The sequence below is a fragment of the Lineus longissimus genome, chromosome 5, assembly GCF_910592395.1.
Source record: "Lineus longissimus chromosome 5, tnLinLong1.2, whole genome shotgun sequence".
Lineage (NCBI taxonomy): Eukaryota > Metazoa > Nemertea > Pilidiophora > Heteronemertea > Lineidae > Lineus > Lineus longissimus.
The window spans coordinates 9,163,702-9,179,240 of record NC_088312.1 but is presented as its reverse complement, the minus strand read 5'-3'; the positions used below and the strand labels follow the sequence as shown (position 1 = coordinate 9,179,240).

At 40.0% G+C, this 15,539-nt stretch overlaps 1 protein-coding gene across 1 annotated transcript; it reads right to left on the bottom strand.

Moving 5' to 3' along the window:
* Positions 1–5,401: 5,401 nt before the first annotated feature.
* LOC135488135 (DNA mismatch repair protein Msh2-like) lies at positions 5,402–15,060 on the bottom strand. The gene is made up of 21 exons (XM_064772602.1): positions 14,988–15,060; positions 14,163–14,212; positions 13,826–13,858; positions 13,559–13,643; positions 13,190–13,329; positions 12,857–12,967; positions 12,072–12,158; positions 11,672–11,795; positions 11,211–11,297; positions 10,937–10,995; positions 10,500–10,734; positions 10,034–10,170; positions 9,660–9,891; positions 9,223–9,278; positions 8,858–9,119; positions 8,340–8,465; positions 7,867–8,027; positions 7,359–7,526; positions 6,956–7,047; positions 6,504–6,726; positions 5,402–6,117 (listed from the first exon to the last, which is right to left on the bottom strand). The coding sequence occupies exons 1-21, from the start codon at positions 15,052–15,054 to the stop codon at positions 5,842–5,844; spliced, it is 2,811 nt and encodes a 936-aa protein (XP_064628672.1). The 5' UTR covers positions 15,055–15,060; the 3' UTR covers positions 5,402–5,841.
* Between the last annotated feature and the right edge of the window lie 479 nt (positions 15,061–15,539).

Below are 15,539 nucleotides of genomic sequence, written 5' to 3'. Positions count from 1 at the left end.
TTATCATTAACATCACAACTGGATACAAAAGATTCAATGATCAATTTGGATTCGAGACAATGATTGCATATGAAAAGAACAATTGACTTTGATCAAGTCATGTGTTTAATTATCATCATTAACATCACAACTGGATAGAAAAGATTCAATGATTAATTAGGATTCGTGACAATGATTGCATATGAAAAGAACAATTCACTTTGATCAAGTCATGTGTTTCATTAACATCACAACTGGATACAAAAGATTCTATGATCAAGATCAATTAGGATTCGAGACAATGATTGCATATGAAAAGAACAATTCACTTTGATCAAGTCATGTGTTTACTTATCATTAACATCACAACTGGTTATAAAAGATCAAATGATCGACCTTCATTGCATTCGAGATCAAACGATTTCTTTGTTCTCTAAGCAATCACGATTCGAGACAATGAAAACATTCAACTGCATTCGAGAACAACTGATCATTCCCGATTGATGAAACCAATTAGCATTCGAGACAATGATCTTAGAGTTACCACACTAAGTCTGGTTACTCTATAGCAATGATCAACCTGATTGCATACGAAACAAATCAAACAATGGACTTTCATCTAACAATGTCTTTATTTATTAGCCTATTCATCATCAGCAACAATCGGTCTGATTGCATACGAAACTAAACAATGGACTAACCTATTTATCATTAACATCAGCTTTGAAGGTACAGTCTGTCCATTTCTCATCAAATATACACTAGATTCGATAAGAATAATGTACTTTATCATAAACATCAGCGAACAGTTCTTTGCTATTGTTCTTTTCAGTCTGTCCATTTCGATAAGAATAATGTACTTTATCATTAACATTTGCGAACAGTTCCTTGCTATTGTTCTTTTCTAATCAAATACACCAGCGTTCATAATTTAACAAGTTCTTTGTCTATAACGAGGCACATCCTTTTACTCCTGTACATCGTACATCCTTTTACTCCTGTACATCGTACATCCTTTTACTCCTGTACATCGTATATCCTTTTACTCCTGTACATCGTATATTGAATCGTATATTGAAAAGAACTCGTGCATGGGAATCCGTGTCTCTGCCATCTCACATCTCCGAACGGAAGTCAATCACAGTCTTCCAATACTCATCAATCATCTCGCTGAAATAAGAGGGAAATATCGTTAGTCCTCCGGAGAGAGAAATGTTCGCTATAGTATATTGACGTGCTAGAGAGAAAAAGGACCGTGGTTCAAACAACTTGGTCTCGACTGTACAACAGAATCTACAGGTCACATCGAACCCCTGAACATGTTGAAATTCCCAAGCTAAAGCAAAACTGACGGCCTTGCTTATTTCACGTGCAAGAAGTAATAGAATAGGCATGTTACAACAGCCTTAGAACTGAAAATAAACACCACGACAATGCAATGGAAATGGCACAATATCATTGGGCATAGTGGATGAAAAGGACAAGGGCCTATCAGTTGTTCATAACAACATTCGTCGCATGTTTCCGTATTTGAAATGGCTTTTTTTTCATTCAATTGAAGATCATTCATGCATAACATTAGGTATGCCCTGTCATTGTGCTTTATGATGGTATGATGATATCGTTGATACTTTTGAAATTATAACCAATTACTTAGATGGGGACTTGTTGAGGTGTTTATTTATTGGAGAAATGCAGGATGAGGTCCTAATCTAAAGACAAAGGCCACCCTGAACTTGCTTGTCATCAAGTGCTTAAGATTTGATATCGACCCACATTTTAATGACATTGCTCAGCTTCCGGCGGAGGCAATACCGCTGGAAGTTCATTAGTTCCCAGTTTAAAGACAGGAACAATCCAGTCCTTGTCTAAAGTGCTTTAAGACTTTAGAATATTCATGCACCCCTCATCATGAGTATTAAAGACATTCATTATTTTCCAATCTAAAGGCCAATGCCTAACCTTCAGAATTTGTATTTCATTTCAAATTATTTCAGAACAAAGCTGATCAGTCGATCCTAAACACCGAGTGTGTGTGTGGGGGGGGGGGGGGGGGGGGGCAACAAAACGCAGATTTTCACACTGACAGGGATAAACCCATTCCATGACCAAAACGGCAGCTGTATGGTACATTTTCCTGTCGTTTTGTTGTCAGACTACATTAGGCCTATATGAGATTTAGTTTCATTTTCGACAAAGGAACAACCAGTTCAATGGCTTTTCATTACAATGAGAACTATTGTGTCTCCCGGCCAACATGAATAGCGCACGTGATCATTTATTCAATAGGCCTGTGCAAGTCTGATCGGGGTGATGACGTATAACATTGTCCAAGAGTCAGTCGCAAACGCACGCCTACTTTTTCTAGAGCGCGTAGTGGCCTGGTGGTTAGGGCGGACGACTTTGGAGGTTTTTTTCTCCATAAGTCGCGAGTTCGAACCCCGTACGCGGTTTCTAGCATATTCCACTCAAATCAATAAAACAAAACCGGAGCGCATTTTATTTTTTCATTTTTTGGTGATCAAAATGTGGCCGTTGACCATAGGCACTACTGGCTGTAACTTGAAATTCTAAAACAATTAGTAAAAAAGTAACTAATTGCTTTAGAATTTCAAGTTACAGTCAGTGGTGCCTTAGTCAACTGCCACATTTTGATCACCAAAAATGAAAAAATAAAATGCAATCCGATTTTGTTTTATTGTTTGAGTGGAAACAGCGTGCGACCCTAAAAGTAATAGCATAAAATTATTTCATTATTTTAGATTATTGGACAAATAAGTATCAGGATCTACATGTATTTGAAAAAAACTAACTTCAAATTTTAGTTTATCAATTCGACAACAGGCGACACCACTGAATACCACGGCCCACGTGGCTCAATATTCAAAGTCTGAACTTTGACCCCACAACAGTGCGTAAGGATTATTTATGATTATGCAATTCTGGTGTAATTCTTATGAAATCAATATTCAATGTCTAGACAGAAATTGATCACCTGCACTGATTGACATTCGTCAACCTGAAACCTACAACAGTTCCTAGCCGAGTTTACAGTCAGTAAGGATTATTTATGATTATATAATTCTGGTGTTATTCTTATGAATAATCGATATTCGGCAATGTCTAGGCCTATATCAAGGGCCTATATAGAAATTGATCACCTGCACTGAGGATACTTATGGGTGGGGTCCTCAACAGTAGCGAGGTTGCGCGAACATACCAATACGTTTACCACTGAGGTTGAAGGTTGGCCTACCCTTTGGCAATGCAAAAAATGCTAGTTATAACGATATCTAGCAAAACTTCGTCCAAGTTGATCCTAAATTATTGGCTTTTTGTAAGGATGCGTTTTTCGACGAAAACACGGAATTAGCTAGACCTCTGTAATTTATAGGAAACTGCTCTACATGGTACTCGATTTGGACACTAAGTGGTACCTACATGCAGCAAACAAAAGACAGCCTATAATTAGGTTTGTTTGGGCCTGCAGTGGCTTTCTCCGCCTGGTGTAAAAGGGTCTCCGCACGGGTGTGTCACGCTGACGTAGATGGCAGCTAAACCTCAGTAATTTATACAGAGATTGTCGATAATAGAGTGGTTTGCGAAAATATATTTCAAAAAATAATTTAACAGGCAACGTATGTTTACGGCAAGCGATTTACTCGAAGCTGTCCATGTCTTCCAATCTTCATTATAAAGGCCTAATGATTTTGCTTATCTAAAAAATTACCTACGTACGTAGTTTTTAGAAGATTAGCAAATGACTTTCTACCGCAAATTTTTAGCTCTGCGAAACCTGCTATTATCTTTGTCAGACTTGGGGATGGGATTAGGGAACTGCCCACCGACAATATATGCCAATTTTGAAAATCTGAAGTATTTGAAATATGTGGGGAGAGGAGACGAAAAGTTGGCGTTTTCGGCAATACATTGCTCCTTCCACGCGGCCTCACTCAGCACCACGTAAAAATCTGAACACAACAGGGCTCTAAATCACACCAAAAAATGCTACTTACAGGAAACTGTTCCTCTCTACACGTTTGCTGACTCCTACAGTTACCATTCGTCGAGATTGAGATGATTTTGGCAAAGGATTATTGAGATAACATCGGATAAATTGGCATCAGAAATTTCTCTACCATTTTTGACCTGTTGGTCGCCGCATGACGGGGCCTAGGATGTGACGTGTAGGTCATGTGATAATCCCACAAAGCCAAGCATAATACACGTCTGAAGTTTTTGCATATAAATGGAACACGATTTTGATCCAATCGCGGCGACCTGGAACAAGATCGCCTCGGTCACCGCGTCCTCGAACAAGATTTTCTTTGGTTTTCCTCAACTTAGCGACCTGGAACAAGATCGCTAGGGTCGCCACGCCCTGGGACAAGTTCACTTTTCGTTGGGTTTTCGTCAGGAAACAAGGAACAAAGATCGCCACGCCCTGGGACAGACTTCCTCCCGTGCTTCCTTGGAACAACATCGAACTGGAACAAAAAAATCAGTCCTGTTCCGGTACGCGACCGCGGCGATTTTGTTCCAGGTCGCGAAGTTGAGGAAAACCAGAGAAAACATTGGCGTCACGGAACAAGAAAATCTTGTTCCGGGACGCGGCGACCGTATTGATCTTGTTCCAGGTCGCCGCGTTTGGAACCGAAAGGGTGCAAATAGGGCTTTTTTCGCAACCCCTATTAAGCAACCCCCTGGTCCTGTAAATTCACAATGACTCGGCTGATGGCAGAGACCCCCTCTATGATACTGTCACAGACGGGCTGCTCGTCTTTGGTGGGGGTGCACAACCCTGTCACCACCAGACTTGGCCGATTGCATATAAGAGACCGTCACAGCCAGATTGCACGTCTTGGGGGACTAATTCTGGGGACATCCTGTCACCACCAGACTTGGCCGATTGCATAGAAGAGACCGTCACAGCCAGATTGCACGTCTTGGGAGACTAATTCTGGAAACACCCAACAGGACCCTGTCACCACCAGTCTCCTTTGATCACAGAGACCACCTGTAAAAACTGTAAAAAGCAGACTGCTCGACTTAGGTGGCAAGGACACCCTACAAGACACTACTGTTCTAGCCAGGTCCATGGCACTCTAGCCACCAGAGTGTCTATCTCTGGGTGGGGAAGGGAGGATGGACACAGCTTAGAAGACATAGCCAGTTAGAATGGGCTGATAGCAAAGGCACCCTGCAAGCTAACAAAACAGTCCACCTCTGGTTGGCAGATAGCAAGACAATCTGTTCAATTGCTAGGACCACCAAAGACAGAGCGCTGATGCAATATGGAAGACAATAGTACATCCAGACAATCCCCCTTTGTGATGCAATCACAGACAGCATAAAATACCTATAACTGCCTCACAAGTCAAAGCAGGCAGAACATTGGAGAACAAAAAGAAATCTTCTTTTCTATTTTATGGATTTTATTGATTCTATTCAGGGATGCTATCAAAAATGAGAAAAATAAATGCAATGTAGGTACATGATTGTTCCTTAACGAAACTGATTTCAGTACACCAGTGCTTCTCACTGGTTCAGATGGCGCTATACAATACAATATCTTCCAAACATGCTGAATAAAGGCATTCCCCAGCACAAATTGAGCATCAATCACACATCAGTAGGTCTTTCTAAGCCGATTAAACCATAACGGATTCAGGGAAAGACATTTCTTGAGATAAAGCCACACACAGTCCGAATTGTGGTACAATCTTTTGACTGGAGGCCATCTACTGAGGATTCTATGCACCAGACAGGGCAAGGATAAATTGGAAAATATGTATACAACTGTCAGAGATACATGTAAAAGACCACATTTCCTCAATACAGTCCTCTAACGATAAAAATCAGCTACGCCATCCTTGTCAAAATGTCCTGAATATATGGATTGTCACTTGCAGCAACTTCTGCACGTAATTTTGTTATCTCAGTCATTATCTGATCCGGTGATAATTCATCCACAGGCAATGCCTTGATTTTCTTTAGAAAGTCGTTAATGACCTTTTCACCATCTTGCTTCGTCAGACGTCGCTTTTTGGCAGATGATGCACCATCTTCATCAGTGTCTTCAATCGTGTGCACAATCATTTGGTAGTCTTCAAGGTCATTAGCTTTCTCTTTGGCAAACTGAAAGAGCAATACGGCAAGTTAGCTTTGGGATGGAAGTATTTAGATCTTACAGACCAGTTTCCTCGCAGTACACATATTTCAAGGACAGTGAGGATGAGAATGCGGACATGACTGGCCTGTCAACCCTCAACAGAACTGCTTGCCTCAACAATTTTCAATGTGTCTGATCAACAGTAAGTGTACCATTTGAATATTTTGGAATATTAGCACATGATTATCAAGTATTTTGGAGACAATTTGATCTTAGTGTACAATCGCCAAAATTTTGTATGCAGTGACCCAAAACGCATACGTTATATACCGAAAAAGTACAAGTAACCAGCCCTGTCTTAGATTTAATGTCTAACAAGGAACAGACCTTCATTACAAAATGTAAAACTCACCTCAATTACAGGTTTAGGAAAATGTGCCAGTTCCGCTACGTGGATTCCAAAACTCTGATCACACACGCCCTCCTTCACCCGGTAGAGTAGCGTCAGTGTGTCACTGGTGGTGAGGGCGGTCACGTGAAGGTTGGTGACCTCGGGGACCACATCAGCCAAGGCCGTCAACTCGTGAAAGTGGGTGGCAAACATGCAGAATGCTTTGATCTTTGTAGCGATATACCTGGAGAAGAAAAGTCAAACATCAGACGAAGACTGCCACAATAAACAAGGCAAGTTATTGCTCTGAACTGATCAGAAAACTTCTTTAGCTTTCAAATCTACATCGAGTCATTTTCTTGTTTGGGTCTATCTTTTTAATGAAACACCACTTGGGTGATGACTTTTAGATAGTTTGTTTCGAGATATGACTTGAGTTCGAAAAGTAATTTTTTTTAATACTTGTAGCTTACTCAGATATTGCCCAAGCTAATCCAAAGCCATCATATGTTGACGTGCCACGTCCCAGTTCGTCAATAAGAATCAATGAGTCTTGAGAAGCACCCTGGAATTGGTAAACAGAAATATACATTAAAACAAATCTATTTGAAAGGTAAATGATTTTGACAGACAACGCCATCTTTTCTTACCAAAGAAGTCAAATTCAAAGGATATATTCTTTAACTGACAACGACTTCTGTTGACATTGTATGGGTGACATAAATTGCCTCAAACATAATGTCAAAAAACTAAGAATTGACCAAAACTACTGACATGACCATTCACTGGCAAGCTCTTGGTCAGCACTTCTGGTAGTGCCATCAGCGTTACACTTGTAATTTAGTTCTTAGCTCTAGTCCTTTAAGAGTTACTTACCCTAAGAATAGCATTAGTCTCCAACATCTCTGCCATAAACGTGGAGACGCCCTTCATCTGACTGTCTCCGGCACCAACACGGGCCAGGATGCTATCGACGAGTGACACCTCAGCCTCAGAGCATGGCACAAAACTACCCAGCTGTGCCATCAGGATGATGACACCTGCCTGGAATGGAAGGAAATGTTATGTTGACAAAAACATCACAATGAAAGGATCGTATGCAGGAAGGCATCAACCTCTCAAGGAGCACACCAGAAAATCTGGAAATGCTGTTGCCCTGGACCACAAGAATTTGCACAAGTCATTAAAAAAAATAGCTGCCCTTTGAAGAAAGAGTAGAGATTGCTGGGAAGTAAAAGTAACAGAGAACCAGTCATCTTGAAGCACTAACTCTCCAGGAAGCCTTGCAAAAAGTGTACGGATCTGACACCTACAGATCTATCTGATAATGTAACTTACAGATCTGTTTCCTACAGATCTGATAACTTCCTGATCCGATACTTACAGATCTTATATAAGTGGACTTTCCTCCCATATTTGGTCCAGTGATTATATGAAACATGGCTTTATCTTTTTCAAAACGGATGCCATTAGCAATGAACGCCACGTCATCCTGCATTTCTAAGCATGGGTGCCTCGCTTCCTTCAGATTCATCTTACCAGTGCCTGCAATCAAGTTTGACATTACCTCAGTAGTACATCAGAAATTTGCCTTAATCAGAATACAGCCACCTTCATTTGTATCAGAATCAAGAGAAGTGAGGTATAGTACACATTTCAGAATTCTGTTGAATCGTTATAGTTACTGTAAAATTCTGTCAACAATTCTCCAACATCAAACCTCACTAGGCTTTATATCTTAATCTGTATCATTAAGTATGAAATAAAGCTTTGAGATGCAGCTCTATCAACACAAATTACAACACAGAAATCTAAAACATCTTCCATTCCCGGATGATTTGTTCAATGAGATCTTACCTTTTGGGTATAACTTTGGCCTGACGTATGGAATAGGCGCTGAGGTAGCAACGTGAGCAAAACTGACCAGGACATCAAGCTTGGCAATGATGTCATTGATCACGGCCATGGGATCAATATATCCAGCTGCAATAAGAAGAAACAATTTAAGGTTCATGAAAAAGGATCAGCGATACCAGTAACCTGCAGCTTATCTCAGTACAACAAAAAGTTGTACATGTTCAGGATCAGAATTTTTATGACATCAGAAAATACAAGTAGAATTACTCTTTTGATATCGAATTCCATCTTTCAGGATCAGAATTCATGAGATTTTGGAAAAAACCAAGTAGACGTGCTTTCGTGATATCAAATTTCGTCTTTGTGGTTTACTGTTTCAAGAGTTTCAAAAATTAGAATATACTCACAGTCAAAACAAGAGCAAGATACATAGATCAGCAGTCAAATCTGCATTGTGATATTTCAGGCAAGTATTTCTGTCTCCCCATAACCGTAAGGTCAATTTAAGATGATCTCACCTGCAATGTTGACAATTTCATCAACCACAGACTTCTGCTGTTCCGTGTATTGTTCCTTGATATCTATATATTCCTCATTAAGATCACGTAGGCCATTACTACGGAAACGAACACCATTATTCCTCGTGTCAATAATCATGTACGATTTGTTGTTCCGTAAGGCCTTTTCGTCCTTTCGTGTCACTCGGAAGAAATAGCCCATCTGACTGTTGGACTCGAGTTTTAACACCTTTCCAGCTTCTACTCCAAGATCCTTAGCAGCCTGGAAATTGAGAACACATCATAAAGTAATAACTTACTGCGATTACATTATTTGCAAAATTCAGAAAGGTCACATGGGACGGCAGACACCAAACAAAACTTACCCGGTTCAGTTGTTTTTGCATATCGTTTTCTATCCGGTCTAATTTTCCCCTCAACTCTGCAAATAGAAAAGACTTGTTTTCTAAGGAATTCATTTTACAATATTTCGGGCAAGAGATTGGAAAAAACTTCAAAACCTTTTATGTCAACTGATTGGCAGGTACGCTTCTTGCCACTATATCAAGATGAGTTCAAGTAGATTCTTCATCTATTCCATCTTGCTGCTATCTTGCTTTTCCAAAGAGTCTGGTAGAAACCCGATGCCTGGTGTACACGAATGATGGACACATCCGGTTGGTTAGCCGCCACCTAGCTAAATTTAGGGTACAAAACTGCCTAATCACCAGGCACTGGGCATTAGAGATAGGAGTTTGGAAGTGAAGAGAGTCCTATGTCAAAGCTGGCTGGCCCTTTTGTTAACAAACTTTACTTTACATACCTTGAAGAACCTCATCAAAGTCGGACTTTATCATAAATTCATGGTTTTCAACCTGTGCCATGTCCAAGGTGGCCTCAATCATTTCTTGAAATTTACTAAAATCCATGAGAAGTTCCTTCAAGGGGTTGGTGAAGACGGACATGAGCAACGCTTGATGGGTTCCACCATTTCTCTCCAGGGCTTCTAGGAGCTGTGGCATCTTCTCTACGGCCTGGTAAATCCGATAACAATCCTGGAAGAGGATATAATAAGATTAGAACGATTTTACTCGAAACAAGGCAATTTATGGCTCTAATTGTTCAGGAAACTTATTTTAAGCTTTCACATCTATTAATTTCCTTGACTGGGTCGCAGAATCTGAACGAGGCACTTGCCTGCAGATTAGCCCTTTTCCTTTGGAATTTCTTGCTAAGGCGTTGGAAGTCTGGTATTCTTCTCAATAGGTCCTCTTGCAATGTCTGCCTGAGTTCACCATCTTCTATAAATGCTTCAACAATGTCCAATCTTTCCTCTGAAGTGAAAGACAAGATTTTTAAATACACAAAGAGGCCAAAAGGTCAAGGTTGAGACCGACTGGTTGTTCATTTCACTGTTATCTGTCTTTTGTGAAATCCGAGCGAATCAATTTCTTCTATTATTTCCTAGTGTCAGTTAGGCACATCCTATGAGCAACATGCACCAGGTTTTGCTGTGACGGGTCATATATGGTTGAGGTGAACTTTCAACTGAAAACGCTTAACACAGCACCAATCAAAATTACTTTTTTAACCATAGTAATTCTTGTTTTTGAGCCTTGTATCTTTTGTCCGTATCATAGTGAACGCCTGAAAGATATCTTACCAATCTGATTTTTATCGAGGAGAGGTTGCTTTACCCACTGTTCGATCAACCTTTGACCCTGGGCTGTCCGACACTTGTTCATCAATCCAAGAACACTCTGGTTCTTGTTGGGGCCCTCATTCGGGGCGGGCAGAAGATTCAGGGCACTGACTGCAGCAGCATCCAGCTTCACGTACAGGCTCAGATCAAATGTGCTCAAGGAGAACTGGCCAAAATTATCTTCATCACTGAGGAGCTGAAATGGGGAAAGTTACATTTTAAAGGCAATAGTTAACAAATGGTTCAGGAGGAGTTTATAACAGTATTGTTTTAATCAACGGGATTTATCATTCATTGAAGGCAGAAAAGATAACCCTCAACTATCCTTTACAGAAGAAACTTAAGAAAAAACATATTGGTCGAGGCCGAGAAGACTGGTCTATCCTAAGTATACCTACCTCAAGAAACTTGATGAGCGCAGCAACTGCTGCCAAAGCATGAACCTTGTCCATTTCAGCTGAAAGAGAAAGTGTATGATTCAACTTCTATCCACAGCTCCCCATGCTTTAACTAATCATATCCCCTCCGAGGTGGTACCCAACATTGAATGTGAGCTAAGCTGGTTGAATATGCCTAAATAGGGCAAACTAAAACGTGTTACCTGGACTGCAATTCGATTACAAAGAAATGTTTCACAGAAGACAAAAATTTTACATGTATACATGTACTTACGAAGTGCTGCACTGCTAGCTTGCTCCGGATTCTTGAACTTTAGCAAACGATCCAAATCCTGCACGTTGTCCTTTGTGGAGAATTCAGCTAAAATCGACAGGAATAAAAACTACAGTGGACCCTCTCTTTATAGCAGACACCCCTCTACTAAGGACCCTCTCCAATAAGGACACTACATATAAAGATTTGGGTTTATAGTCTGATATCAACTACGATATAGGTTATCATCTGACTTTACACACATGGACCCAAATTGGTCATTTCCCTTGAATTTGACCTCTGTAATCTGGACACCTCTCAATAAAGGACTGCATTTGTCAGTCCCAAGAGTTTCCTTAATAGAGAGGTTTTAATGCATACAAAAATTCGAAATCTGGAAGGACAAGGAATGCAGACAAGAAGGTGAAATCAATTCATAAAATCATGAAATAGGCAAAGGTTCAAATATCAATCATACATACATTTTTTCCTCTCTGAGAGCAGCATTCCGCTCCTCCCCAAAATCTCTTTTAGTTTGGCATACTCGGGACCAGTGTCGCCAGCAGGGATCAGGCATTCCTTTGGACCCATCTGAACTATCAGAGCCTGTAAGAACAAATGTCATCAAAACAATGAATTTCAGCTTTATACATGGAAGAAACAATAATGGAACAAGATTGTTATACAACTGGGTATGATACATTACAGAAAGAAGCAAGAAGGACAGCGGTATGATGAGTTGGAATAGAGCTATTTTACAACTTAATAATCATATATATATCTCCTTGCTTATATTTTGTCTACATAGCTTTCTATCTAGTTATAAGAGTGAAGATCTGCATTCTTTAGAAAAAGAATAAGTGAACAGATGGGTAAACATACCTCAAGATTAGAGAATTGGTCATTGTCAACAAATTCACAAACAGAAAATTTCCTCAGTGTGGCATCCACATAACCAGCACCAACCAGCTGAAGAAAATAAGGAATGAAAGAGTTGAGTATGATGAATTACATGTAAATAGGCTGTAATGGCAGAGAAAAATCTTGCAGTAAAACTAAAACAAGGTCCAGAAAAAACAGACATTTCTGTGATGTGATTTTCTCTCTAAACTCCTTACGTTTACCCAGGGTGAACTCCACATGTTTACCAAGGGTGATATTCCTATGTTTACCGAGGGTGAACTCCTTATTTTCACCCAGGTCAACTCCTTATGTTTACCTCAGGTCAACTCCCTATGTTTCCCCAGGTCAACTCCTTATGTTTACCAAGGTCAACTCCTTATGTTCAACCACGTCAACTCCTTATATTTACCTCAGGTCAACTCCTTATGTTCACCCAGGTCAACTCCTTATGTTTACATAGGTCAACTTCTTATGTTCACCCAGGTCAACTTCTTATATTTACCTCAGGTCAATTCCCTATGTTTACCCAGGTCAACTCCTTATGTTCACCCAGATCAACTCCTTATATTTACCTCAGGTCAACTCCTTATGTTCACCCAGGTCATCTCCTTATGTTCACCCAGGTCAACTCCTTATGTTCACCCAGGTCAACTCCTTATATTTACCTCAGGTCAACTCCCTATGTTTACCTAGGGAAATTCCCTATGTTTACCTAGGTTGAACTCCTTATGTTTACCCAGGGTAAACTCACTATGATCACTTACCCGTTGTCCATTTTCTGTTCCCAACTTGACAGCTAACACACCAACAGACACAGACAACTCAGAGTTGCTGAAGAGGACATCTTCAAACTGGGTCAGATTGCCAGGAGATCCCTGCAATGAAAGATATCAATATCTGAATACCTACTGTCAGCTTAAAAACCTAATTCTGAATTGAAGAAGCATGATACATGTGCATTTAAGGACAAGATAATTCTCCTTATTAAAAAAACCCCAACATAAATGTATATCATTAGCCTACATGTAAGCTCATTACAAAGCAGAATTGCAGCTATATGGAGATCACAACGCCAGAGGCATTGCCTAAAACATTACCTTGTATACTAACTCCCATTTACTTGTGTTTCTGCTGCATTTATAGACTTCAGCTCTGTACTGCTTCACCAGGAGAAGCTCTCGAAGCATCAACTCAAAGTTTGTCTTGTTCACACAAACATATTCACGCTTTTTCTTCCCTGAAAAGGAAATATAGAGTATTCTTAATAAAGAAAACTCAATTTGCGATACCATACTCCTTCATGACTAACTTTTTCACCATTATTTCATCACCATGAGCATAAATTTGGACCATGTGCAAAACAATAAGGTTCACACTACTGTGAACTACATGTGTAAGGAAGCAACTTCTGAAGGTTTGCAGGCAACACATTTTTTGCAGGATATTCTTAAGCGCTAAAAACTTACCAAAATATTTGACAACGCCCATGCTTTTGAAGATCTCTTTCCCTGCAAACACAGCATCTTGGCCATGCACCGTGTAATAGGCATCCTAAAGTTAAACAGCGGAGTCATACAAAGAGTCAATATCACTTGGGCAAAGAAGAATGAGGGGGATTGGATATTTTCCTTTCACGATGGTATGATTTTAGCTTAAAGACAGGGCTTGTGCAATAGTGAATTACCAAAATGTTACTCTGGAGAATTCAATTAAAATCTAAAGGTTGTAATTACTCTGTCAAAGAATCGTATAGATGTCGCAGGTTTCTGAAAAAGGGATAAAAATAGATTTACTACAATTACAAAAGTACATTGAATCTGCTGGCAGAAGGAGAAACAAATAGATGGAGAGTATTTACTTTTCTCCTATTTCAGTTGAGGATAAAAGGTTTGTCACTAAAAAAAAGATACAAAATAGGTTGTCTTAAAAACTTGTTAATCAATTTTGAAGTGTACATATTTCATAGATTAAAAGAAATGTTATGATATGATGATGCTTCAGTGGCAATGCATGCTGATGGATCCAGTTGGGAGTCAATATACTAAAACTGTAAGATTTTGCATCACATACCTCGGGTAAAGACTTGTAGAATAGGTCAAAACCAGACTCTTGCAAGTTATCTGAAATATTGAATAAAATAACGAAAACGTTGACTTAGGAGCGTAGCGGAGACCACAGAGGAAACCTACACTGTGCGAGGGTGGCCAAATCAATCACAACCTGACAACGCTAGGGCCAGTAGGGCTAGGCCTGCTCTTGTCATAGAAGTTCTAGGGCCTGTGGCATGATTGATTGATGCATGGAGGTATAAATAATTATTTATACCTCCATGATTGATGTCACCATAAATATTGATTTTAAAGTTTGTTATCGAGTCCCAGAGTCTGACGAATTGAAAGACTGACAGCATGGGTAATACAACCTAGTGAAGAAAGACTTTGAGACAACTTCACACATGCTCATTAAATACGCCCGAACAAAGGGCGATAGGCTGAACAAATTGAAAAACCCAGGCGACGTAGGAAGCCAAAACAAACTTGGTGTGTAGTATATGGGTCTATTCTCAATGACAGTCCAGCTAAAAGAGAGCCTGAGACATATCACAAGCATGATTTTAATAATGCACATCATTGCAACATCCCCCAACCTGTACAAGCAGCAAAATGCCTATGTGCATGCATTGCAAAGTGTACAGCATACATGTACTGATGATGTAGTCTATACAAAAGTACACGTCTTCATTTTGACAGGCGAAAATAAGCACTGCAAAAAGACATCTGCAGTAAGGACAGCCATTGCTATTTTGTTTGATATAGTCATATACACATATATTTTCATAACATCACCGGTTACACGTAATTAGAAAGCAGATTCTATGGGAAAGACAAGTTTTACCGAGATCAATCTCATTTTCTTTTGATGGGACTGCCATGTTGCTGAAATCGCGGGAAAATGACGTCATTGGGGAATCCCCAATGTCTGTTGTGGTCGTTATTGTTTTTCTGGCTCAGCCGTAATTCGAGAAGACCCTGGACTGCAATATTTTTATTATTATTAGATTAGATTAGACCTTGCACTGATACTGCACTCCTGTTTCATCACAATCAGTTGCAGAGTTGGACATCACAGGAGATGCAGTGGACCGGCTTCGCGCTGTCGCCCGGAGGACGATCAGGAAGACGAAATGAACAGCATAGGCTAGAGTCTTGGCCGGAGATGTCTTGTTTCCTCAGGACTGTGTCTCAATTGTTGACTTATGCAGAAGAACTGGGTGGGCTCGGAGAGAATTAATCAAGAAAGAGCGCCATTCGTAGCAAACACAGTCACATTTTTGAATGGACAAGGCTTAGGCCTGTCATGAAAGACATTGTCACAACCAACTATTCGTCCCGCTATTCATTGATGAATGACGGTGAAAGACGCTCTCAAAATTTTTTCGGAATATCC